This window comes from Silene latifolia, chromosome Y (genome assembly GCF_048544455.1).
Source record: "Silene latifolia isolate original U9 population chromosome Y, ASM4854445v1, whole genome shotgun sequence".
Taxonomy (NCBI): domain Eukaryota; kingdom Viridiplantae; phylum Streptophyta; class Magnoliopsida; order Caryophyllales; family Caryophyllaceae; genus Silene; species Silene latifolia.
In genome coordinates, this window is record NC_133538.1 from 238,999,048 (window position 1) to 239,023,867 (window position 24,820).

At 36.0% G+C, this 24,820-nt stretch overlaps 2 protein-coding genes and 1 non-coding gene across 3 annotated transcripts in view; 2 read left to right on the forward strand and 1 right to left on the reverse strand.

Moving 5' to 3' along the window:
* The window catches only part of LOC141630318 (uncharacterized), a 41,849-nt gene extending 24,842 nt beyond the window's left edge, over positions 1 to 17,007 (forward strand). The window contains exons 2-3 of the mRNA XM_074443155.1: positions 15,126 to 15,692; positions 15,800 to 17,007. Of these exons, the coding sequence (XP_074299256.1) occupies positions 15,126 to 15,692; positions 15,800 to 17,007 (1,775 nt within the window). The remainder of the gene's footprint in view (positions 1 to 15,125; positions 15,693 to 15,799) is intronic.
* Positions 17,008 to 18,057: 1,050 nt separating this feature from the next.
* LOC141630319 (uncharacterized) lies at positions 18,058 to 18,684 on the forward strand. Its single transcript, XM_074443156.1, has one exon. The coding sequence runs from the start codon at positions 18,058 to 18,060 to the stop codon at positions 18,682 to 18,684; it is 627 nt and encodes a 208-aa protein (XP_074299257.1).
* Positions 18,685 to 24,405: 5,721 nt separating this feature from the next.
* Positions 24,406 to 24,512, reverse strand: LOC141634720 (small nucleolar RNA R71). The gene has a single exon (XR_012539445.1). It is a non-coding gene; the product is annotated as a small nucleolar RNA R71 (small nucleolar RNA).
* Between the last annotated feature and the right edge of the window lie 308 nt (positions 24,513 to 24,820).

Here is a 24,820-nt window from a genome sequence, read left to right on the forward strand (position 1 = left end):
CAATTGGGAAGTAATTTTGTTATCATCATCGGTCAACATATATCGGTAATGATTGGCTGACAAGAGTTTGACATTACTGTCGTGTGACGGTGGTGATCAGTTGACCCCCTAGGTCTCACCTATAGGGCAATACTCTTAATTGATCATTTAATTAATCGTATAATGTTACGAGTTAATTAAATTACTTGAAAAATTGACGGACGATTTTGGAAGTAAAATTTACGTATCAAATTGAAATGTGATTAAATGAGATACGGTCTGAGTAATTGAATTGTATCATTACTCGGATGAAATTATTGTTTAAGTAAACAATTAAATTTGAATGAATTATTATAAATGCGATTTATAAACGATAAAATATTTTGGTACAAGTAATTATGAATTACTAAGTCGATTTTGTATATGACGTATTTTTACTAATACGTTGATTTTTAATATGTTAAAAATACATAACAAATTTATGTGACATGTGACATATTGACAATTGACAAAAATAATATGGAATCCATATTATACAATGTACCGAAAAATTGGAGGAGTATTAGTCTTAATATTGTGTTTGCAATTAAGTGGTAAACATAATGATTAAAAAGGGAGAGTAGCCATGCAACCCTATTTACCTTGTGAAGGCAAACTAATGCATGCATTGGGTCTTTTTCTTCCCCTCTCCTCTCCTCTTACACGGTTCACAAAAGAAAAGGGCAAAGGGTTTTGTCTTTTATTTTTAACATACACTACATGTAATAGTGTGTAAGATTTCATTCATTCATCCAACTTCCAAAAGGGATTAAGTTTTAGAAAGATAAAATCCTCCAAAAATCCCTCTCTCTCAACCGGTTTTGAGAACCCAAAAACCAAACAATTTTGGTTCAATTTTTCACTAGATTAATATTATACTAGCTCAAATAATATTAATTAGATTAAGAGTTAGCTTTGGGTATTATTCCTAAGGAGAGATCCTACACTTGGATCTTGTTCTTCCATTAAAGGAAAGCTCAAGAACAAAAGAAAAGGAGATTTCTTTTGTGCCCCATTAAACCGAAATACCATTGTAAGGATATGATTTCTTCTCTATTTTATTATATTGTTTGCATGCATAAAATCCGTATTTAATTTTATGACAAATTAATTTCAACATATATGAGTATGTTAGTTTGTATATAGATCTACATTTCTTTCAATAGTATCACAAGTTAATCTCTCTTAGCACGCATTATGGATTAATGTGTGGTTGGATAAGAAATCAAACGCTATTCAATATGGTTTGGACTTCAATCAAGTTACTTTGAGTTACTTGATCCTTTTGGGGATTTTATCATTTTGTCTAGATTATTTTTCCACTAAATCGGATCATATGAGATATGAAATGGTAAGGGTACCATGTTTGTAAGTTTTCACAAGAAACAAATGCTCATTTTTCCCTTTTCAATTATCACGAGTACACCGGGTTTGTGGCTCGTGAAGCTGTCTTTCTAAAATACAAATTTATTTCTAGAAGACAGAGTGGGAGAAAATTATTCAAGAGCCACAAAGAATGTTATGTCGCAAGAAACCGGTTTTTCTTGGCTACATGAGACGTTTCGTGTAAAACGTTGTTTCTTCAAAACCTAGGAGGTTAAAAGTCGTCACTTGTTAAAGATGATGAATTCATGCTACTTTTAAGAAAGTGAAGAGCTTATAACTTACAAAAGAAATCGTTTGATTCAAGTTGATAACTTCTAGAAAGTAATGAACATATGACTTACATGAGAGTGTTTAAAGTCACAACTCAATACAAGGCTTAGAGCCATGAAAATCCGAAATAAAAAGGCTTGATTAGTGACAAAGGGTTTTGAACTAATAAAGAGAGATTTCTAAGCAAGATTGGTTCCAAAGGGTTTTGCACTGGTTGAAATGCTTAAGTCTATTTGGATCTTCTTAGGGATTGTGTTTCATTATTATGAAATACATAGCGAGTGAATCTAAAACCCACTTCTTCATTTAGAAGGAATGTATTCAATACATGTCTTGAGTTTAGTAGATTCTTGCAATCCTAAGATAATGTGAAACTTAAGAGAGAATCTTAAGTAGGACATCAATGAGTTGGAATCAATGTTTTGATCATGTTATAAAACTTTTCTCGATAAGTCGAGAAGTTGTGTTTATACATGGAGTTTAGTGGAAGTTACGGAAATTTTTATTAGTCTTATATGTGGATGACATATTGATCATTGCGAATGATGTAAGACTGTTGGAGTATTATAATACATCTTTAATATCCGGATTTATGAAGATAAATCCACATGATATAAGCGTCAATAAGAAGTCTTACGTTGATAAGATTCATGACTAGTTCAATTAAATTGAACATATTTGATTGATTACATTTTTCCGCTGCGGATCAATTAAATAAGTAATGATGTGTAACACTTCATATACTTTGAGTATGATGAATTATTTTCAAAATCGAATTTAAGTAATCTTTACCAAGTAAGCCATAAAGATTACCCTTAAGTGCTTGCAGAAGCATTAAGGCTATGATGCAAAGTGTTTATGATGCAATTTTGTGTAAGGGTGTTACACAAGTGACAATTGACAATTGAGATTGCGCATGGTTTCCGACAAAACCATAATCAAAACACATTAAGATGGTTAAGATACAATTGTGGCAATGTTAATTAAGAAGTAGATTTTCTAGAATCGTTCTAGGCAATAAAGAACAATGAGAGATATTTATAATGGAAATTGAGTACACTTGCAATCATGAGATGTGCAAGAAGGATGAGTCCCGCACACTGTGAAAACAGTGGGAGCTATTCTTAGGCTTGAGGGCCTATGTCTTGATTGGATCTCGACACGTGCTCAAAATGTTTTGTAATGCAAATGTATACATTACAAAGGAAAACGAGTATGTAGTAAGGTTGAGTAAGGTACAATAAATTGATAAAACCTACTAACCAAAGCCTTCTCAAAGGCTAAACATGATGAGTCATGTCATTTCAATTGAATTGAAATGAACAACTACGTACAAGATCAAATTAGATTATAGAACATGAAATAGTAATCAGGCATTGACTATTCATATGTGATAATCGCATTTGTCGTTCGAGTTTTACTTTAAAATTCTTTTATTATACTTTGTTACATCCAAACAGGTTGTAGAGACAACGTTGAACCCCGTTAAAGTGAACCCGGATTAACATAGTATTAGCCCATAGTCGCTTGTATGAGGTGACGTCTCGAAGTGACTAGAGTGTGATGCGATTGATGGCAAGTTCAAGTGCCATAGAGTCATGTGAGATGACTAGTCGATCACATAGGCAGACTATTAGGAACACTTTGTCGGGCCTTATGACCGCTTATAGAGTTCTGGCAATTTATATAGCTTGGTCGTGGCGAGAGCTGCTATAGTATTCTAATGAGTCGATTCTTTTGACTAAAGACTGTTCGCCTAAGATGGCACAGTTTCAGATTAACTTTGATTTGTGTTACTACGACCTTCGTAAATGGGGTCAAATGGGCATATTTTGGGTTATGATGGTTGTGGCTAGTCGAAGGGAATAAGTGCGATAGGAATTGTCCACCCCCTTGTCAGGGTTAAAACAATATATCAGGGCCACTCGAGGAGTAATGAACTGGAAATGCGTGGCCACGCTCGGATTGTATCCATGGTAGATAAATCCGGTCAATCAGTTATTCTCCAGATCGAGGAAACCACTCTCGATATGATCACTTGCAAGTACGACCTGAAAGACACCTTGCATTGAGTGGGAGATAGTAATAGGACAAGAGAATTAGTGACGCACACTTGTCGAGGACAAGTGGGAGATTGTTGGAATATGTGTCCTCCGACAATAATGCGATCACGACTGTTGATCATGATGATCACATGTTTAAATCTCATTTTTAAAGAATACAATTAGGAAGTAATTTTTACTGTCAACTGGTCAACATATATCGGTAATGATTGGCTGACTAGAGTTTGACATTACTGTCGTGCGACGGTGGTGATCAGTTGACCCCCTAGGTCATACCTATAGGACAACACTCTTAATTGATCATTTAATTAATCGTATAACGTTACGAGTTAATTAAATTACTTGAAAAATTGACGGACGATTTTGGAAGTAAAATTTACGTATCTCATTGAAATTTGATTAAATGAGATACGGTCTGAGTAATTGAATTGTATCATTACTCAGATGAAATTATTGTTTAAAGAAACAATTGAAATTGAATGATTTATTATAAATACAATTTATTGTGATTTATAAATTGGTAAAATATTTTGGTACAAGTAATTATGAATTACTAAGTCGATTTTTGTATATGACGTATTTTATTAATACGTTGATTTTTAATATGTTAAAAATACATAACAAATTTATGTAACATATGACATGTGACATAAGACAAATTTACAAAAATAAAATGGATTCCATTTTATATGTACCGAAATTAAGGGGAAGAATTAGGCTAATATTGTGTTGTTTAAATTAGTGGAAAACATAATCATTCACTAATAGCCTAGCCATGCAACCCTAGTTTACATTGTGAAGAACAACTAGGGCATGCATTGGCTCTTTTATACCTCCTCTCCCAACCGGTTTTGGGTAAGAAAAACCTTGTGGTTTTTCTTATTATTTTGCTTAATATTCACTTAGATAGAAACTAGTGATCATTATTCATTCATCACACAAAAACAAGAGTTTTTAGAAAGAGAAAAATCACCTTCCATTCTCCTCTCTCTCAACCGGTTTTCAGAGCAAAAACCAAATATTTTGGGTCAATTTTTCTCACAAAATTAATATTATCTAGTATACATAATATTAATTTTATTAAGAGTGTGCTTTGGGTATTAATCCTTGGGAGAGATCCTACACTTGGGTCTTTGTTCATCTAAAAGGAAAGCTCAAGAACAAAAGAGAAGGAGATCTCTTTTGTGCCCATATGAACCGAAATTCCAATGTAAGGATGAATGTTTCTTCTTTATTTTGTTAAATAGTTTGCATGCATAAGATCACTTGTTAATTTTATGACAAATTAAAATGGAACATATATGAATATGTTAGTATATAGATCTACTTTTCCTTCAACTACGACTCTGACTAAGTGCTAAGGCGTTCGGTAAGCAGGTTTGATTTTCGGTTTATTGCTTGTTTATATAGCCTAACCTACAGTGTCAACCTTTTGCATGTAAAATATGGACTCATGTAGGGTGATTGCATCTAGTTATGCAATCCTACACAGATTAAACATCTCCAAATCTGCTAGGCTTGCCTTTGTTTTCATTATTGGCCATTTTGTAATTAGGTTGTGGTCTAAGAAATGTCTACGTCTAATTTTGTATCCTAAAACAATGTTAATTGGGGGGACTGCAATTTCAGTGTATATATGGTCATGAGCTGCAAGCCTTTATGCAGCTATAGTATTAGCAGTTGTTCTTCGCTTTCAGAATAATATGCGGCGAACTTTCAACTAAACGCGATTGGTTACATTACATGTCACAGTATTCATTTTGCTTTATCAACAGTAGTACACAAAATACCAAAAAAAAACGGCGTCTACTTAGCAGTAAGGATATCAGATTTTGTATATTTTCTGCATCAAGCTATAGCTACCAATACAGTTGGCGCTTAAAATCCTAATGGTATTTACTAACTTTCTCAGAAATCATTGATATTTCAAATTTTGGGGGGTAAGCTTGTCACTTTTGTTGTTAATGAGTGATTTAGTAATGAGTTTATTGGTTAACATCTTCTGTTATACTACAATAAGTTTTCGAACAAGTTTTTTGAGGATTAACTCCGAGAAGGATCAACGCAGGTTGCTGAATTAAACTGACTTTACTGTTTCAATAGGCAAGTGAACTATGATTGATTTCTATTCAATAATTGAATACATATGAAGAGTCAATTTATGGACAAGGTAAGTAGAATTTTCAGTTCATAACACAATATAAACAAAACTATTTTAAAATGGTAGTGATTTATAGGCAAATGTCTACGCCATATAGAAATTTAGCCCCTGAATTCAGTTCACAGTTTAGTTACAGCAAATCAATGGTTCGATTGCAAAACATTAGCTTCGCCAACTTACAACGCTTAGAATTGAATAGTTGAATTCAGGGTGTAATATTAAGTAATTAAGTCGAGTTCATCATTATCTATCGTAGTTACTTTCGATATTAAGATTTGATAAGGTGTATGTTAACATATAAGAAATGCTATTTTTGGGATTAAAAGTTCGTCTAACTGGTTTATTTAAAGTAATACTTGAGGTATGGTATGAAGTCAAATAAAGCTACATTGTTGGGTAGTCACTGCTATTGTTTTTGTAGCTAGAAAGGATGATGGTATAGTATGGTTGACGCCAATCGGTGATGTAATTTTATATTACTTGGCCCTTGAAAATTTTTAAGTTCAGAGAGACTTACTATAAAGAAGTCTTTGTTACCCATATGGAATTAGAGACTTTAAGGTTGTATTGAGTATTTCAGATGATTGCATAACGATGTCATTCAAATGCCTTCGTCAGAATGCGTTTCTAGAAACTGAGTTATCATTTTTTAAAAAGGGGATTGTTTTCATCGCCGTTTACATTATATTTAAGCACTGTGAAAGGTCAAGCCTATCCTTCAGTGACATTTCATGTGCACTAAATCGTTTGGGACAGTTCGTTGAAGGTGTCTTGATTATGTTGTATTCATCTAAGGTTAATATCATAAAGGGCTAGGTTACTCAGGTTTTAATTATTACAGTTATCTGCATTATTTTGACTCCTATTTTGTCTGGGAGAAAATCTAAAGAGCATTTCCAGCAGCTTATTAATGTCAACCAACCACAGCTAATTTAGGTATTAAGCCTCTATGTTATTGAATTATAGACTAACAAATGTATCAAAATGCCAATGTATTTTCTAGCCAGTAACAAGATCTCTACTGCCTTCCTTCTGCATTATATATTGTCAAGTTAAAACAACAGTACTGAACATTTCCTTCTTGAGGAACTTTTGTATTTAGTATCTCAGAAACATACGCCTCCACATAATTTATGGATAGCAGGTCAGAGGGACTTAGCTGGTATTTTTTCAAAAATGTAAAGGAGATAAGTTAGAACCACTTCAAATTCTATAGTGCAGCAAGCATTATGTGATACCAGAATAACTCACAATAACATTTGTGACAAGCATTTAGAAGAACCTACAAATGGACCTCCAAATTCTTCATGTAGCCGTTATCAAAGAACAGTCAAAAGGCCAATTACGGTTTTGGTGCTTTAGAGATAATCGTAATTTCTGGTTCCAGTAATACCAAAAAGAAACAGCAAACTAACGTCTTAAAAAGTTGCCTATGGCTACTTTGCGAACCTGTTGCCTTTTATAAAATTCAACCTTCCTTTTTATTATTATTATTATTATTATTATTATTATTGTTGTTGTTGTTATTATTACTATTATTATTACTATTATTATTATTATTATTATTATTATTATTATGATTCGTAACATTATTATAAATGACAAAGACGGTCTTACTAAATACTATGACGATCATAAGGAGGTCTTTCAGATTTGGTTTACCATTCAACAAAGTTTAACGAATTACAACAAAGAATAGGACTTATGCTTACGGATATTTAAGAAAGAACTGTTAACTTGAATAAAAAAATGCAACTAATAATAATCAAACCACAGAAACGAAAACAGAAAAACAAAATATGTATCAGGCAACACGGGAATAAATGACGGTCAATGAATCAGTATCTGAATTAAAAAGTATTCAATGGCCAATAAATAGGATTGTATAAATATTAAAAATATTGATTAATAGGGAATGGTAACAGGCAACCAAACCAACATATACAACTAATATGGCTGGAAGTTGGAAAGATAACGTGTGAACATAGAAGTACAATGAATTGGGCGAAAAATTGACTGTCTAGATTTCAGACCTAAGAGTATATATAACATACAGATTAAACTCAATCAAAAGACAAAATCGTAAAGAAAAAACAAGAAACAAAAAAACAAATATATAGGAAATGGGAGATCAATTTGTATACCCATACACATGCATCCTTGCTAATGTGTCAGGGAAAATGAAAGGGGGATCGATATGTACCGAGAAATTTATAAGCATTACCAAACATTCTCAACAGCCATGGGTATACTATAGAAGGATTAAGCATTACCAATAGCACAAAGGCAGAACATTTCAGTGGTATAGTTCGCATTAAATTCAGAAATGAAGATGAGTCATGCAGATTAGCATTCAAATTGCAAGAGAAATTTGAATCAGTAGGACGTAGCAGACAAGATTTCTTTGCCGAGTACAAATCAAGACACGGACCATATCTATGGGTGGCAACAAAAAGGGATGCAAAGTACTTTACCTGCACACCAATGTGTAGGAAGCTCCCTTACATATTGCGACAACAAGGAAGGCAACTCGCTGATAAGAACCAAGTTTGCATCTACAGCTGCATTAATCTCAAACTTTAAGATATGAATTTATACTATTTTTGTCATCACTTTTAAACAATGCATTTCGCGTCCCTATACATGTCATCCATCAATTAGTAGTTGAGTAACAGTGGTTTAGATATGATATCTAAAGTGCGAGTTAATGGCCTGTTATAATTATCTTTCGCATTTCAGAATTACTTGCGCATTAGATCTGACGTGCGTGGCAGTGCTCGTGTATGGTAGTTTTTCTTTATCATTTTGTCTTTTAAACAACACCTGTGCTGCCCCTTTACCCCTGAATTTAGGAACATACATCTGTATTGCTGCTTTTGAAACTCGCGCACCCTTAACATATTATTCGTAACATCCTTATCACATTCTTAATTTATTTGTAACTGCTTCTCCTAATTGTTAGGGTCCTACGAACCTCGCATACCCTTAGGTTGGACTGTCTGTTCGAGAGTTTATATACATTTGTCTATAGGAAAATACATTTTATAGAAACCTGACTAACTGCCGTTGATCTAACTACGCTTATGCTATTTACAATGACTAACTTTAGTTGTGTTTCCAAAGTAATACTCGCGCTTATAAGACATCCATTAATTTCTGAAATTTGTGCCTGTCTCATTTACGGGTTATAGTATTGATTTGCTATAATTATATTTTCGCAATTGAGGCGTCATGTTTGATTTCTCAACATTGATTTTCTTGTACACTGTGAGTATATACAAATACAATAACAAAACTATTTTTAAAGTATATGAGTACATACTAATAAAGTAGCCATTACTTTAATTAACGATCTATGTATATAAAAAGAATAATCGCTATGGACAACTACCTAAATGACATGATGTTTTAAAGTGAATTTGCACAAGTTTTTTTTCTTCCTTTTTAAATTTAAAATGGACTTATATTAGATAGTTTCAAAAAAAAAGTGATGCGATTTGCAATGTTTTTATTTATGCCAACATCCAAATCTTTCCATATCTTCCAATTTGCAAAGTTTTTTTTGTTTATTAGAAACTGAAATTAATATCTTATGATTAGTAAATGGTTAAAAAAGGTTTATTATTGCAACTAATTTGCTATAACCTGATTCACATTGTCTCATGATTAACTCAAGCGCCAATTGAGATAGTTAGCAGTCGACTTTAATTTACTTACGGATGATTTTACGCCACAGACTGGTTGATGCGCGAATCGTAAACTTATACTCTTACCGACGTACGTTGAAAGTTGAAACGCCTACTTTCTTATGCAGTACTTTTTAGGCTCTGACTTTGAGATACATATGTATCTTTCTGCAAGCCTTGAATACGTCGTTATCAATCGTTACCCTTATTATAAATGCCGATTTTAAATGTGTGTGTGTGTGTGTGTGTGTGTGTGTGTGTGTGTGTGTGTGTGTGTATGTACATACATATATGTATATATATATATATGTGTGTTTGTGTGTGTGTGTGTGTGTGTGTGTGTAATTGTTATCTTGGAAAATTAACTTTTGAAAGGTTCAAGAAACTAAACTATTTTTTAAATGAAATTTTACTATATTTATTTTTCCTTCAACACGACTAGCCAACTTCGCTCACACCTTATATCTAGGCCAGTTATGAAAGAGTTTTTTTTTTTTTTTTTTTTTTTTTTTTTTTTTTTTTCCGTTCCGGAGATAGCGTGTCGTAACAAGGATAGGTTTTGCAGTATGCTTAGGTAATTTTCCGGTCGAAGCAACAAATTTACGATAACTAATACTCCGTACATTTCCATCGGGAGTTTTGCAACTTGCACCGTCCCACAGAAGCAGGGTTGTCCGGCATCAGCCTGCTTGTGTAAGCAAGTCAACCAAGCAAAGAATAGTCTTACAACAACCCCACACAACAATATGAGGTCATCATACACAAAGAGATACAATCGCCATTACCTATCATTATACCACTAAACAGTGCACATGGTAAACACAAATCCCAGAAATGTGCAAAGCAATTTGTGGCCTGCAAGAAGTGATTAAGATTACCATGAAATACGGGTAGAAATTGTACAACAGGTTGACTCCATGCTAACAAATATTTGCCAACTAACAGCCAGTTACTACAATTGGCTTATATTCTAACTAACTCTTTCCATACGAGATACAACTATATGTTTATATTATGACGGATATAAATGCACCAGCGGTAATCTGAAATAGGCCGGAAAATATGCCTAATATATATACTGTTTTTTTATGGAGCCAAAAATAAACCACTCCATAGACACTTTACTGTAACTAATACTTATATGAAATGAGGACGAAAATGCACTAACACGATTTGCCTAGCTTGTATATATAATTACATACATTAACACGAATGGGATGCTTGTAATTGCTATGAATGCTAAATAAAGTGATTTAACATAACGCTCATAATGCCACATTTCATTACAAAAAAAAAGGATAGGATAAACACACAAATAAAAACAAAAAAAATAAAAAGAGGCATACAAAAAGGTAAATGTCGTTGCCATAAAATGAATCGGATCTCTCAATTGCAACAAAGCCAGCGTTACTGTTTCAATTCGGGTGCTCCCTTTATGAAACGCTTGTTAGTAACGCATAACGATTAAAAGCTCGAGCTCCATATGTTAAGGTCTAAAAAGGTAAACAACAACCCCAAACTAAAAATAAAAAAACAAAAAAAAAAAGAAATTTAAAAAACGCACACACATACACACACAAAAGGGAAAGAAATTTAAAAAACGCACACACATACACACACAAAAGGGAAGTAAACAGATAGTAACTCAAGATTAAGTGGATACTTTGTTACCACTAACCACACATTTAGCCTAGACCCAAACTGAACTGATCTAAAAGTATCTATTGAACATTGCTTGTTCGTGAAAAGTCATTGTTATAAACCGATTAACTTGAGAGTCGCAATTGTACTTGCTTCAGTAGTATATTTATAATATTTACTTAGAAACAACCAATGTGTTTTTGTGTTTTATATATATATATATATATATATATATATATATATATACATGTGTGTATACTTGTTAAAGTACTAGAACCTTAGTGACTAAACACTAAGGGAAAACTATGAGTCAATTTGACCCAACAGAGAGTACCATGGATAATGCATAAGAAGATAGACCACCGTCTTCCTCAGGCTTAACAAAGGTAAATTCTGCACATGTGATTACATCTAGATTTCTAACGTTTGTACGTATTCCTTAGTAGCAAATGCACTCTATAATTTAACTTTAAATGGTGTTTTTTGCGCCCCTATAGACCATTTTGGTTATGTTATGATGTTCATTTTCCCTGCCTGTTTCTGTAATAATGTGCATCCTTACTGTTTGGCGATAGCATTATGCGCATGTTACTGTCTGTGTCTTGCTATTCATAGTGCAAGCTAAATGAAATAAACTATATGAAATGACCTAGGCAAACAAGGAATAATGTGCCTTGATGTAGGTAACTTTGAACATTGAAATTTAGTTTGAAAGAATTTGCAGTTTTGTTGGCATACGTGAAATGATCCGTTATGTACTCTAATTTTATATGTATGTGTGTGAGAGTTCAACTGATTAATCAAATTCTGAATTTATAGTTTATGAGGATAAATTTAAGTAGAAAAGATAGACAACACGATTAGACACATTTAGAATATATTCATTTTAAGATTTTAATAATAGGTTCATGGTGTTTAAATTACATTAGTATACTACTATAATTTTAAAGTAACTATAACTTTAGTTTAGTAACATAGTAATTGCCTGCGTTTGATAATGTGTCATATGCACTGAAATGTGTAGAAACTAAGTGATGTGTTGTATTGTAAAATAACTCGCATATAGAGAAAATGTCCTAAAAACATATGCGTAAAACCTAAATCTAAACTCTTAAATTTGGACCTGCTGGTTTAACTTGAACCCCATGAACGGTAACACGCTGGCAATAACCTTAGATCCACTCATCGCATGCTTTGGGTAAGTTACTTCAAAGAACAGCCTGCACATTCCTTCTCCCATTAGATAGTACGACTGCTGTTTTAACAACATTGGCAACAAGCCTTATTAACAAAAAGTATACTCAAATTACAGGGTTTAGGTACTGCACCTACATAAGTAGTAATACCTTTCCAACCCTTGATTGAGCAAATAGCCGAATGTCTAAGTTTCTCAAGTCCTGAGTATCGGTATGTTAATGGGACCAGTAATATCGTCTACCTTTCACTCCGCCCAGAAGGTGCGCCAGTAGCCTTAATATACTCTGGTGGTCCAGCGTTAACCCCAGAAGAATCATGTGAGCATGCAGCTATGTAGGCTGTTCATGATATCATGACCAAGTACAATGTTACGGTTAAGGATTTTACCCGCACAAAGAGAGAACTGATGCAAAGGATGTGTGGGCTGTACAGATTGAAAAGGCTAGAGTTATAAGAGCTTATTAAAGGTCATAGAAACACCCCACTAAATGAAGAGCCCCCGGAGGCTAGATCAGGAACCCCCAAGATTGTTACTCTTGATTATGTTTCCCTATTGGGGCTTCTAACCCATAAATTCCCAATTCACTGCACGACACTGCATACTCTTAGTCATGGGAAGGAAAGGTATACTGCATTTATAACTGTGTCCGTTCCAGGAATGGTAACTGGAAAGAAGGACATAGTGAGTGACTGCTTCAACTTTCCTGAGTGCGCAAAATTCGACGTAGCGAAGAAGGCAATTGAATACATCATGCCCTAGAGCGAGAAACATATCTTGCTACAAAAGCACGGCTCACAGGCGTAGAAGAGGATTTGTAACAATCATGCTTGTTTCTTGAGGAAGGGGCCACAACCCGACGTGCTGCTGACTTTCAGATCCCTCGTCACAACAAGGGCCCTCCACCTCCACCTAAAAAACTAAAGTTGTGTGCAACTTGCACACATAAGGCACATGTGCTCCCTGCATGAGCTAAGCCCCCCCCCCGCTATTTTAGAAATTCAAAATATGTGGAGGAAATGTTTGACCGTTTCAAAAAGGCGTAGGTACATGCTTTACTAGGAATCGCGCTAATAAAGATAAAAGTGTGGTTGAAGTTCCGTTTTGGCACCAAATGTTTTATGTGTAGGCTAAAAACCGCACAAACCCTAAAATTTCGGAATCCTGCTAAATAGGATTATCTTGAAACCTTTTGACACTACGACAGTGTTTATGTATATAAGTTGTACTTATGTTCCCGTATGCTTGTACTGTATTTGGGATGAACGTTTATGGTCCCTACTACTTCTTATTTGTAATTTTATGTTTTAATTTCCTATCAAAAAAATGATGCATTCAGCAAGGCTACGGAACTGTCTGGTATATCCTTTCAGCTTACATTTACAGTCTGAAACTGGTTACCAGCCGTTTAATCAAAGCCCCTACTCCTACTAAAACAAAATGTCTATAAGTAGACTTATGACTACATAATACAAATAGGAGATACACCAACATCTAATTGTTGAATTAACACAGATAGAATATGAAGTGGACAACCGAATGAATCAAGATTGTGATTCTCAACTGCATATTTAGCACGAATTCTGATATATTACGTGTTGTGCTTTAAATTGTTGATGTTAATTTCGAGGTGAAAAGGAAAATACCCTGTTTCAAAGTAGTAGAGCCTTAAATACTTTAATGCCGTTGTTAGTTTAACATAAAATATGCCTTATTTTTAGGGTATATGGTTTGACAAAACAGGCTGTCACAGACCAGCATAGTTTCGACCATTTGCCATGTGATATTTAGCAGACATGTAATCCGTCGTTACAATTACCACATTTTTGCATTTGGAACTTGGTGTAATCAGTGTACCGTGGTTCGTATTATCTCCCAATCTTAATAAGTTTACCAACGAAGTTCCTCTGTTTTATGGTGTTGTTTGAAAATGTGATTTGCGCCAACCCCCACGTAACACTTAACTTCGCAAGCTTATATTTTCTAACTTATGCTCTTACAGACCCAAGGATGTAGCTCGTCACAAAGCCGTGGCACACAGGCAGACTGTACCATGGCTGTCCCACCCCTTACACCAATTATGCGTGCGAAACGGTCTAGAGCGACATTTATAAATGTCGACCATTAAGGAACAAGGTATAGTTTGAAGTGTACAATCCTTTATGGGTGGAACTAAAAAGTAAAATTTCTTACTCTATGGACTGTCAAATGCAGCAATGTACCTGAAACGCCTCTACGACCGCGGCCCAAGAGGCAAAAGAGGACCCAAGTCGGTCGACAAATAGGCGAATAACATTTCCATTCTGCTGTTTATGTAATCGTTGTATCGTTATAAGTAAGTCTAAAACTAACTCCTTTGGAGCCACTATTTGCATAGGGTTACCTGTAGTCCACATTGCACAGCCATTACCTACAGACCAGTTGAGACTTCCACAGGGTCGAGTTTGTACTAAATGCAACGCCCTAAAGATTTTATAGGAATCCCCATTATTCTGCTGTGCTGATGGAGCAATCAACTTGCTTACAAATGCATTCCCTCCTGCCTTAGTGCGGCTATATACTTCTCCTGACGAGGATGCAGTTCATTTCTGCAGTTCATTTCCGGACATACGCAAGAATATACAACAACCTCTTTGCATTTAGCTCATTTGGTGGAGATTATATAGCATCCACTCAGAAAGGTATTTATGTCTTTTAACTTCAAGGCCAAATCTATCATAACGTACCTAAATTGCTTCCCGATAATCGTAAACCCAAGTATTTGCAGCTGTATTTCTACGATGGCCAATATGAAGCATTGAATCGCATTGGATGCTTCCCAGAAGTCATAGGGGTTATCGTTAACACCCTTATACAAATTACACATAACAATCCCTATGCACGTTTCTTTCGATCCCTTAGAGAACTACCCATTAATGATAATAGCCAGATAAGAATTCACAGGAATACTGTCCTAGACCAACGGGTGTATAATGCACCCACGTCTGATGAGGTTGCTATTATTTGGACAGATAACTCGTCTTCTAGCGAATCTAACACCCCCCACATAACTGTGACTGCGAAGGATAACCAGTCCCATCGAATAATGCATTACTATGGGTGCTATGATCCTTTGCAGTACCCATTACTTTTCCCGTACGGAGAGTGTGGGTGGGTGCAAGGGCTTCAAAAGTTAAACCCACAAGCAGCCCAGAAAGGGACCAATGCTTATAACAGGGTACCTTCTGAACTTAGCCAGACTGTCGAGTGCCTGTTAGAAGATGAATCAAACCGTATGTAACCTTACCAGTATAACTTACTTACGTGTTAATAGTTTTTCAGTTAGTAGTAATAAGAGTGGTATCTGCATTAGCTAATTGTTTATGCATGTCAACAACAGGTGTCGTGCAAATATATGGCCCAAAGTCCAAAATCGTTTCATACCGCCGGTATTATTGTTACAAATTGCAAAGCCGACCCGGTAATATGCTGCTTAGGACAGGACGATGTTTTCAGCAGTACGTGGTTGACATGTACGTTAAGATCGAAAACACCCGCCTTGATTATTTTCGGAACAATCAAGAAACGATAAGGGTTGAGTTATACCAAGGAATTCTTGATACTATTGGGGCAGGTGAGCACCGTGCAGCAAACATTGGCAAGCGGGTAATTTTGCCACCGTCTTTCTTGGGAGGACCCGGGGACATAAAAAAGAGATATCTGAACTCAAAGGCTCTTGTTCATAGGTTTGGGAAACAACACCTGTTTATCACCAAGACATGCAATGCTAACTGGCCTGAGATAAAAGATCAACTAGCCCCAGGAGAGGAGGCTCAGAATAGACCAGACTTAGTAGCTAGAGTCTTCCGTGCTAAGCTTCTAGCGCTGAAGAAACAAATTGTAGAAAAGCAAATCTTTCAGGAAGTGGCTGTGTACGTATATGTAGTTGAATTCCAAAAAAGGGGTCTCCCTCAAGTCCACTTCCTTATCATTTTAAAAGATGGGTATAGGCTGAAATGCCCAGCAGATTTTGACAAATTTGTTTCTGCTGAAATACCGTCTATGGCAAACCCATCCCTTCGTAAGTCTGTGCTTAAGCACATTATGCACGGTCCTTGTGGCAATCTTAATCCTACATGTTCTTATATGAAACATCCCAACACACTCAGGCACTGCAAATTTAATTACCCAAAGCCCTACACGTCCGATACTATAATTAATGTTTCTGGATATCTGGACTATAGGAGGCGCAACACAAGAGAGACGGTTGTTGTACGGAAGCACAATATGGACAATAGGTGGGTTATCCCTTATAACCCATACTTATTGGCATTGTTCGACTGCCACCTGAAGGTTGAAGTCTGTTCAACAATGCACGCAATGAAATATTTATATAAGTATATATACAAAGGCCACGACAGGGTATCCTTCAGTTTAGCTGAAGGTGAAGAACCTCAAGCAGTTGTTGACATTTTTCAATACCAAACAGGACGGTGGTTATCTCCATGCGAAGCAGCTTGGCGAATATTTGGTTTTGATCTATTTGAGACACAACCACCGGTAATGCCCCTGCAGGTGCACCTCCAAACATGCAGACAATACGACTAAGGCCAACAGATAACTTGGCTGATGTCATTGCTGATGAAAAAAGAAGCCGCACACCCCTAACGGAGTTTTTCAGGACAAGTGCAACCGAAGGATGTCCCAAACTGTTGTACGGGGAATTCACAGAACACTACCGTTGGGATACTGGGTCTAGAACATGGGAAAAAGGAGGAACAAAGTTATTGCAATTGGCAGACTGGTTTTTGTAGCACCAGCCGAAGGTGAAAAGTTTTTCCTAAGGCTTTTGTTACTACACATCCGAGGTCCGACCTCATTTGAGTATTTGAAAACGGTGGACGGTTACGTATGTGCAACGTTCCAAGAGGCAGCCTTGCGACACAGATTGCTTGAAGAAGAGGATGTCGTCGAATTATGTATGGCAGAGGCATGCGCAATTCAGATGCCTATTGCACTTCGTCGCCTTTTCTCAACATTGCTAATTTTCGCCCAACCAAAGCACCCATCTTTGTTATGGAGTACACACTATGAATCGTTGTCAGATGATTTCCGATTTCAATTTCCTGACGACCCACTGAAAGTTAGTCAGCTGACAGCTCGTGCAGTCGAGAGGTATTTGGAAGCTATGGGAAAGACAATGGCAGAGTTTGGGTTGGACCATCTAGATACCTGTACTGATGATGACGTTCGGCGCACTAGAGATATAGTAGTTGATGCCCTATATGCAGCAATACCTGAAGATTGCAGATTGTGTAAGTCACTGTTAAATCAAGCTCAGAAAGAAGCATTTACCACAATTATGGAACACAAACAGACCTCGAAACCAGGGCATTCATTATAGATGGACCGGGGGGCACAGGTAAAACTTTTCTATACAAAGCGTTGTACACTGAGGTGTGCATGATGGGGGAAATTGTATTGCCTACCACATCTTCAGGAATAGCTGCAGCTAACATACCCGACGGGTGAACAACACATTCGCAGTTCGAAATACCCTTGGAATGGGACATATCTCTTGCATGTGATGTCCCCAAACAAAGCAGCCTAGCTGCATTGATCCGTGCAGTAAGCTAGATAATTTGGGACGAGGCTTCAATGTCAAACCGCCAGAATATTGAGTCCCTAGACCATCTTCTTCGAGACTTATGTGACCCAAACCAGATTTTTGGGGGAAAGGTAGTTGTATTCGGATGTGACTTCCAGAAAACACTTTCCATTCTACCCCGAAAGTCACAGCACGAAGTAGTAGAAGTGAGTTTGTTCAGCTCACACCTCTGGCCAAAGCTTATTAAGTTTAGCCTGACTAAAAACCTCCGTGCTAAAGATGATCCTAAATTTGCAAAGTTTTTACTTGCACTTGGCAATGGCGAGTTGCAGACAAAAGAATTTGAGAGCATTGAACTATCAGATGGTCTTGTCAGAGTTCTGGACCGGACAAATCCAAATCCAATTGCTGATTTAGCGGCACTTGCATTTCCAGAATTAGAACTTGGTACATTTGACTCTAACCTATTTACAGATCGAGCTATTTTAACACCCTTAAACGATGATGTTGATGCCATTAATGACGCTCTAATTGACCAGTTCCCTAGGCAATCTGTAACGTACACAAGTCACGATTCAATGTTAGATGACACCTGTGCAGTCTATCCTGCTGAGTTCATCAACAAATTGAATCCTGGGGGAATGAGTCCTCACAAACTTAGACCTAAAGAAAATTGACCTGTTATTCTGATCCGGAACCTCCAGCCATCATTTGGCTTATGCAATGGCACACGACTGATATGCAAGAGGTTTTTACCAAACACAATTGAATGTGTCATCATAACTGGGCAAAATAGGGGAGACATCGTGTTGATACCACAGATCAAACTCCGCCCAGCTACTTCAGCTAACTATCCTTGCCGGAATTATATCACCTACTACCACTTAAAGGTAAACCACTGCTGCTGACTTCCTACCTGGGAGATAAATCTCTTGACGGATTATTGTTCAGAATTCAATCACAGCAAATATTAACGGTTTTTACTTGTATTTTACAATAGGCTTTTAATAAACAAGCAACACTGACTTTGTGCACCTGGAACTACACACTTCCTGTACATTATCTATGCCTTACTATGCGTGGCGCTGTCATCTGAAAAAATGCGTTACCTCAGCTTTGATTGGAACAGCGTTATTTTGTGATGAAATCCTAGCTCAGTTGTTCAGTTGCCAGCTGCTATAATCTATAGTCCAATGGACGATGAATTAGCTTTTGGAAATATGTATGCCTAAGCAACAACTAAAAATCACTGTGCTCTACTAAATATTCTATGTGCTTAAAATTGGACAACTAGGACATCCGCTAAATAGATGTTAAATTCCATATATACATATATATATATATATATGTATATATATATATATATATATATATATATATATGTATATATGTATATATATATATGTATATATATATATGTATGTATACATATATGTACGTATACATATATATATATATATGTATATATATATATATATGTATATATGTATATATATATATGTATATATATATATGTATGTATACATATATGTATGTATACATATATATACGTATATATATATATATGTATGTATATATATATATATGTATGTATACATATATGTATGTATACATATATGTACGTATACATATATATACGTATACATATATATACGTATACATATATATACATATATATATATATATATACATATACATATATATATATATATATATATATATTAAAACAAGGCAAAAAAAAAAACACAAAAAAAAAGAGAAAAAATAAATATATAAAAAAAATCAATAATCTTTAGTAAGATATGCCTTGTTAATTGTTAGTCATATATGAAAAATAATAAACTACTTGGTCTATATACAATTTTATACGTAAATACCTGTTTACGGTACACTCATATTACTACTAATTGACAATTCCACCCAATGAACCAAACTTACCACAATAAACAATTGATTTAAAAAGTACAATAGCTCTACATACCACATATATACAACTACCCTCACAAAATCCTTTCCTTAATACACTCCAACACTCCATAGGTCATAGGCACAAGGCTAATGACTGTAGCATAGTACAACAATGTGCCCCTCTATCAGTAAAACAATATACTAAAAGTATAAACCACACCACTCCTCAATACTGACCCTCATAAAAACAAGTAAAGTAAAGCTTTCAAAACAAGACTAACTGGAAAAATCGTCTGTGATATTACGATCTTCCTTCGACAGGAAACAATTCTAAATACCAACTGTGAAGGGGTATAACTTCCTTTAGATTGCTTTTGCTTGCTACTATGTGTATTACTATTTTTTCTGTTTACACTTTCAGCTTTTGTAATAAAATGCATGATTATAGTGGCGACTTTTCAATGATTAGCTTTCTAATATTTTATGGTTATCCTATAGAGAGTCCTGCATCAATGGCGTTCATGCTATTTATGTACAAACATTTAACCTTGTTTAAATTAAAGTGCTTCTAAGTTCTAATGGTGTTAAAGGTCAAATCAGGTTACCCTTATTGCTCTGTTTAATAGCTGCCAGTATACAATTGTCAAACTGCTTAACAAGGTTCTCCTTTAGACCAACAGCAGTGAGATACAGGTAAACGGGTCGTCGAACAATATACCATAGGGAAAATCCAAATATAACCCTATCGTAGTTGAAATCTAAACTTATCGCAAGTAAAGGTCAGTTCTCCTTCCCACACATTCATTACATTTACAGTGTCCATACTATATTGTTCGTGTATTTTACGTGAAATTGGAAACTATAAAAATTTAAGTTAAAATTGCACGTTCATATGGCTGGTACTCAAGCATTGTTGTTGTATTGCAATTTGCAATCAGATTATTAAACTAACAGTACTGTACTGCAAAACACCCAAAAATTATGCATTTAGTTTACCCGAACACTTGCTTACATTCTCACGGTGTTGCTTTCTATGTAGTGCACCGTCTATCATGACTGAAGGCAGGGTATATTTGGATGAACTGAACAACAAAAGCAAAAATTACAGGGTCAAGGTTAAGGTTCTGCAGAAAGGGAAAGCCCAAAAATCTGCAAGGGATGTCCTCTATCAGACGGTGGTGCTGCAAGATGATAAGGCAAATAACGTGTCCATTATATTGTGTATATCTTGCATGCCAAATTTATATGAATGCCACTGTGTGTTATTACTTATCAGTTATCAATTTGTTATTTGTGTACTTAATTCGTCTATATAGGTTTGTTGGATGGTTATGTAGAACCTTTAAGGCCATCTTACTTAACGTTTGGTGGGTACCTTCATGCAGATGTCATTACGTTTATGTTGCTGTGTTTACAGGAACCCAAATAATAGCCATCGATCTTTGCGTTTTGTAGGCGACTACTATGAACACTACTTGCCGTATTTCAAAAAACTGCCGTGTTTTTTTTAACTGCAGTTAGCTTTCTGAGTTTGAGAGCCCTCTGTACAGGGTCAGAAAATGTGGGGGGTTCTATTTGGGGATCAGGTTGCAGCTCACATAGAAGCGCTCATGTGCAACGGGGTATATGAAATTGCAAATGCCCCAATCAGGCCAATGCAGGACCAATGTAGGCGAGATCCTGCTGAGGTGCCATACACAATGGGTTTTGGAAAGCAGACACTCATCCGTCCTCTTGCAACTGCACCTAGGAGCGGACCCACGGCCAAGCATAGTGTAGCATTTGCTACACCAAAGAAAAAATTTAATGTGAGGAAAATTAAATTGCTACACCACAATTAGTTATTTAATGCTAAGTAATTAATCAAGTCAAAAACGTATGCTTATTTACTTGTTCACTTTGGAAATGTCTCGCTCCCAACTCCCCCAAAAATCATGGGATTTAATGCTAATGCAATTCATTTTTGATTATTTATTGCTCATTTTTTATAATTGCACATTTAGTGCAATATACTACTTGATGTGACCATAATTGGCGCATACTTAGCCCCCGAATTAGCCTTTTTCCCATGCTTTTTAGTGCTTATTTGGGTCATTTCTTATCTTTAGTTCTTTGTTTTGCATATTCTTTGAGATTTTGATCCCTTGGTAGGAAAGGAGTAAGAATCTTGCATTTTCATGGCAAAACGAGACTAAATTGATCGAATTCAATGACCAAGCATCAAGGAGAGACAAGATTAGAAGGCCTTTGTACATATCATAGTAGAAGAGCAATGTTGAGAAAGGATCCTTGAGTCCTTAAGGAAATCCCCAAGGAATTTATGAAGAAAAGGGAAGAAAAGAAGAAGATTTGTTGCTGACTGACAATCCGAGCGGATTGTCACCAATCCGTCCGTCCAAGCGGCAAAGAAGACAATCCGAGCGGCTTTGCCACAATCCGCTCGGATTCCCCCTCTACAATCCGCCCGGATTCCCCTCAATCCGCTCGGATTCCAACGCCATAATCCGCCCGTCCCGACCCTATTCCGTCCGGATTCTATCACAGCACGGATTGTCTTCTCCAAGCTACGAAGAAAGAAGCCCTTCTCTCAGAAAATACCGGCTCCTCCTTGCTCAACTTAAAAAGTGTAATTACTAGTTTAGCCCTTAGTTAACCCTAATGCATCCTCCCTAATTTCCACTATAAATACCCCATTAGTCTAATTAGAGGAGCATGTTCTTCTTATCAATAATTAGTGTAGTTAATATCAATCAAATCTCTCTTTAATATTGTAATCAAGTATTAATCAAGTTTTAATCCAAGTTTTAGTTCTTTAATCTCTCTTTTGTTCATCCTTTATTTTGGGTAATTGAAGATTATTTAGGTTATTGTTGAGAGATTGACAACCTCTCAATCAAGCATTCAAGTACTTCTATTATTCTTGCTTTGTTATTGGAATCATTAGTAGGTATAATCTCTTAATCCCTTTTTTAATTATTGTTAATTACTTTCATTTATTCATCATGTTTCATATTGTTGGTATAATTGACAACCTTGCTAGCATGATCAACATGATAATGAGTGAGTAGTCTCTTAGCTAGGGTTAATGGGTGATTAGGGGAAACCAACATGGGGAATGATTCATGCTTAAATTAATATGCTTTCATGTTTTATTTGCTTGCTTGTTTTGATCTCAACTCATGCACATATGTTATATTTGATGAAATGCTAAGCCTATGAATCCTTGCATTTACTATCATCTCCTATCTTTTCAATGAGACTTGTAAGATATAACCCAACTCGAGTCTCATTAGACCATGCATGTTGTTGAGTAGGGAAGATTAAGTCGACTTGTAGGTGTTGTACAATCTAATCGATTCGGCTCCGGGACCCAAACTTTCCTAGGATTGTAAGATATAACCCAACTCAATCCATCACAACAATAATTACTTGCTTATAATTTGAGAACATATTTGTATGATCATATCCCATGATTCCTCTATGATCCCATGACACCCTAGTGCCTTTAATCAATTGTTTACACCCCTTTAATTCATCTTTCTTGTTTATTTTCATTGCTATTTTAGTTTAGTAACCTTCTACATCAACCCAATTTGTGACACCCCTTAGACACCACTAGTTACAATAGAAATCTCATTTCAACTCCCTTCCCTTGGGATCCGACCTTTACTTGCCTCTTTACTAATTGTAGAGTTGTTTGTGGAGCTATAAATTGTGTTTTGATTCGACCGTGACCAACGACCACATCTTAATTTGTGAACACTTAGCGGGATCGCATCAAAAATGGCGCCGTTGCCGGGGACGGTGTTTGTTTGATTTAGATTTCTTTTTATTGTCATTAGTTGTGTCTTTCTTCGCCTTGAGGAAGTAAAACTCCTCAAGGTTTGTTCTAATCATTTTCGAGTTGTTTGATATTTTGCATGTCTAGAAGGTTACAAGGTGATTTGTTACCTTTTGACCGTGAAATCGAAAGAACCTTGACGAACAATAGGAGAGTTGTTAGGAGGAATTTAAGAGGTATTAGTGAAGTTGTTCAACCCACTAGTGAGTTTGTCAATCCTTTCGCAATAGAAGGAGAAGAAAACCCATTACAAAATACCCCACAAAATCCACCTACAATGCCAAAATTCTCGTCACACTCCGTACCCACCGAGGAGAATCTACCAAATGGTACTCCTACACCGCAACATCTAACCGGAAATTTTATTGCCAAGTCCGCCTTCATCCAATTAGTTGAGAGGAGCCAATTCGGGGGGATGCCTAGTGAGGACCCTCATTCTCATATGGAAACCTTTTGCGACTATTGTGATGCTATCTCTCAAACGGGCGTGACTCAAGACCAAATTAGATGGGTCTTATTTCCTTTTTCCTTAATCGGCACCGCGAAGCAATGGTTGAAGGGCCTTGATAAGGCCACCCTTGGAATAGATTCTTGGAAGAAGTTGGCTCTAGCTTTCTACAAAAAATTCTACCCACCGGAAAAGACTAACATGCTAAGAGCTCAAATTACGGGTTTTAAGCAAAGGGATGAAGAGTCTTTGTATGAAGCTTGGGAGAGGTTCAAGGGAATTTGTCGCTCATGTCCTCACCATGGACTTAGCGAATGGTTTTTGGTGCAACAATTTTGGAATGGCTTATATGAAGATTCTAGGAACATTCTCAATATGGGATCAAATGGAATGTTCACCGAAGTTGATGACAATCAAACATGGAACAAGATTGAGGAAATGGCGGTCCATAACTCACAATATAGTAGACCTCGCAAGGCTACTAGAGGAGGAAAGCATGAAGTAGACTCCGTTACTCAATTGGGTGCTCAACTTAGTGCTCACATTGACACAATCAACTTGAAGTTTGAACAAGCTATGGCTAGACTTTAGGAAAACTCAAAATCATCGAAGCATC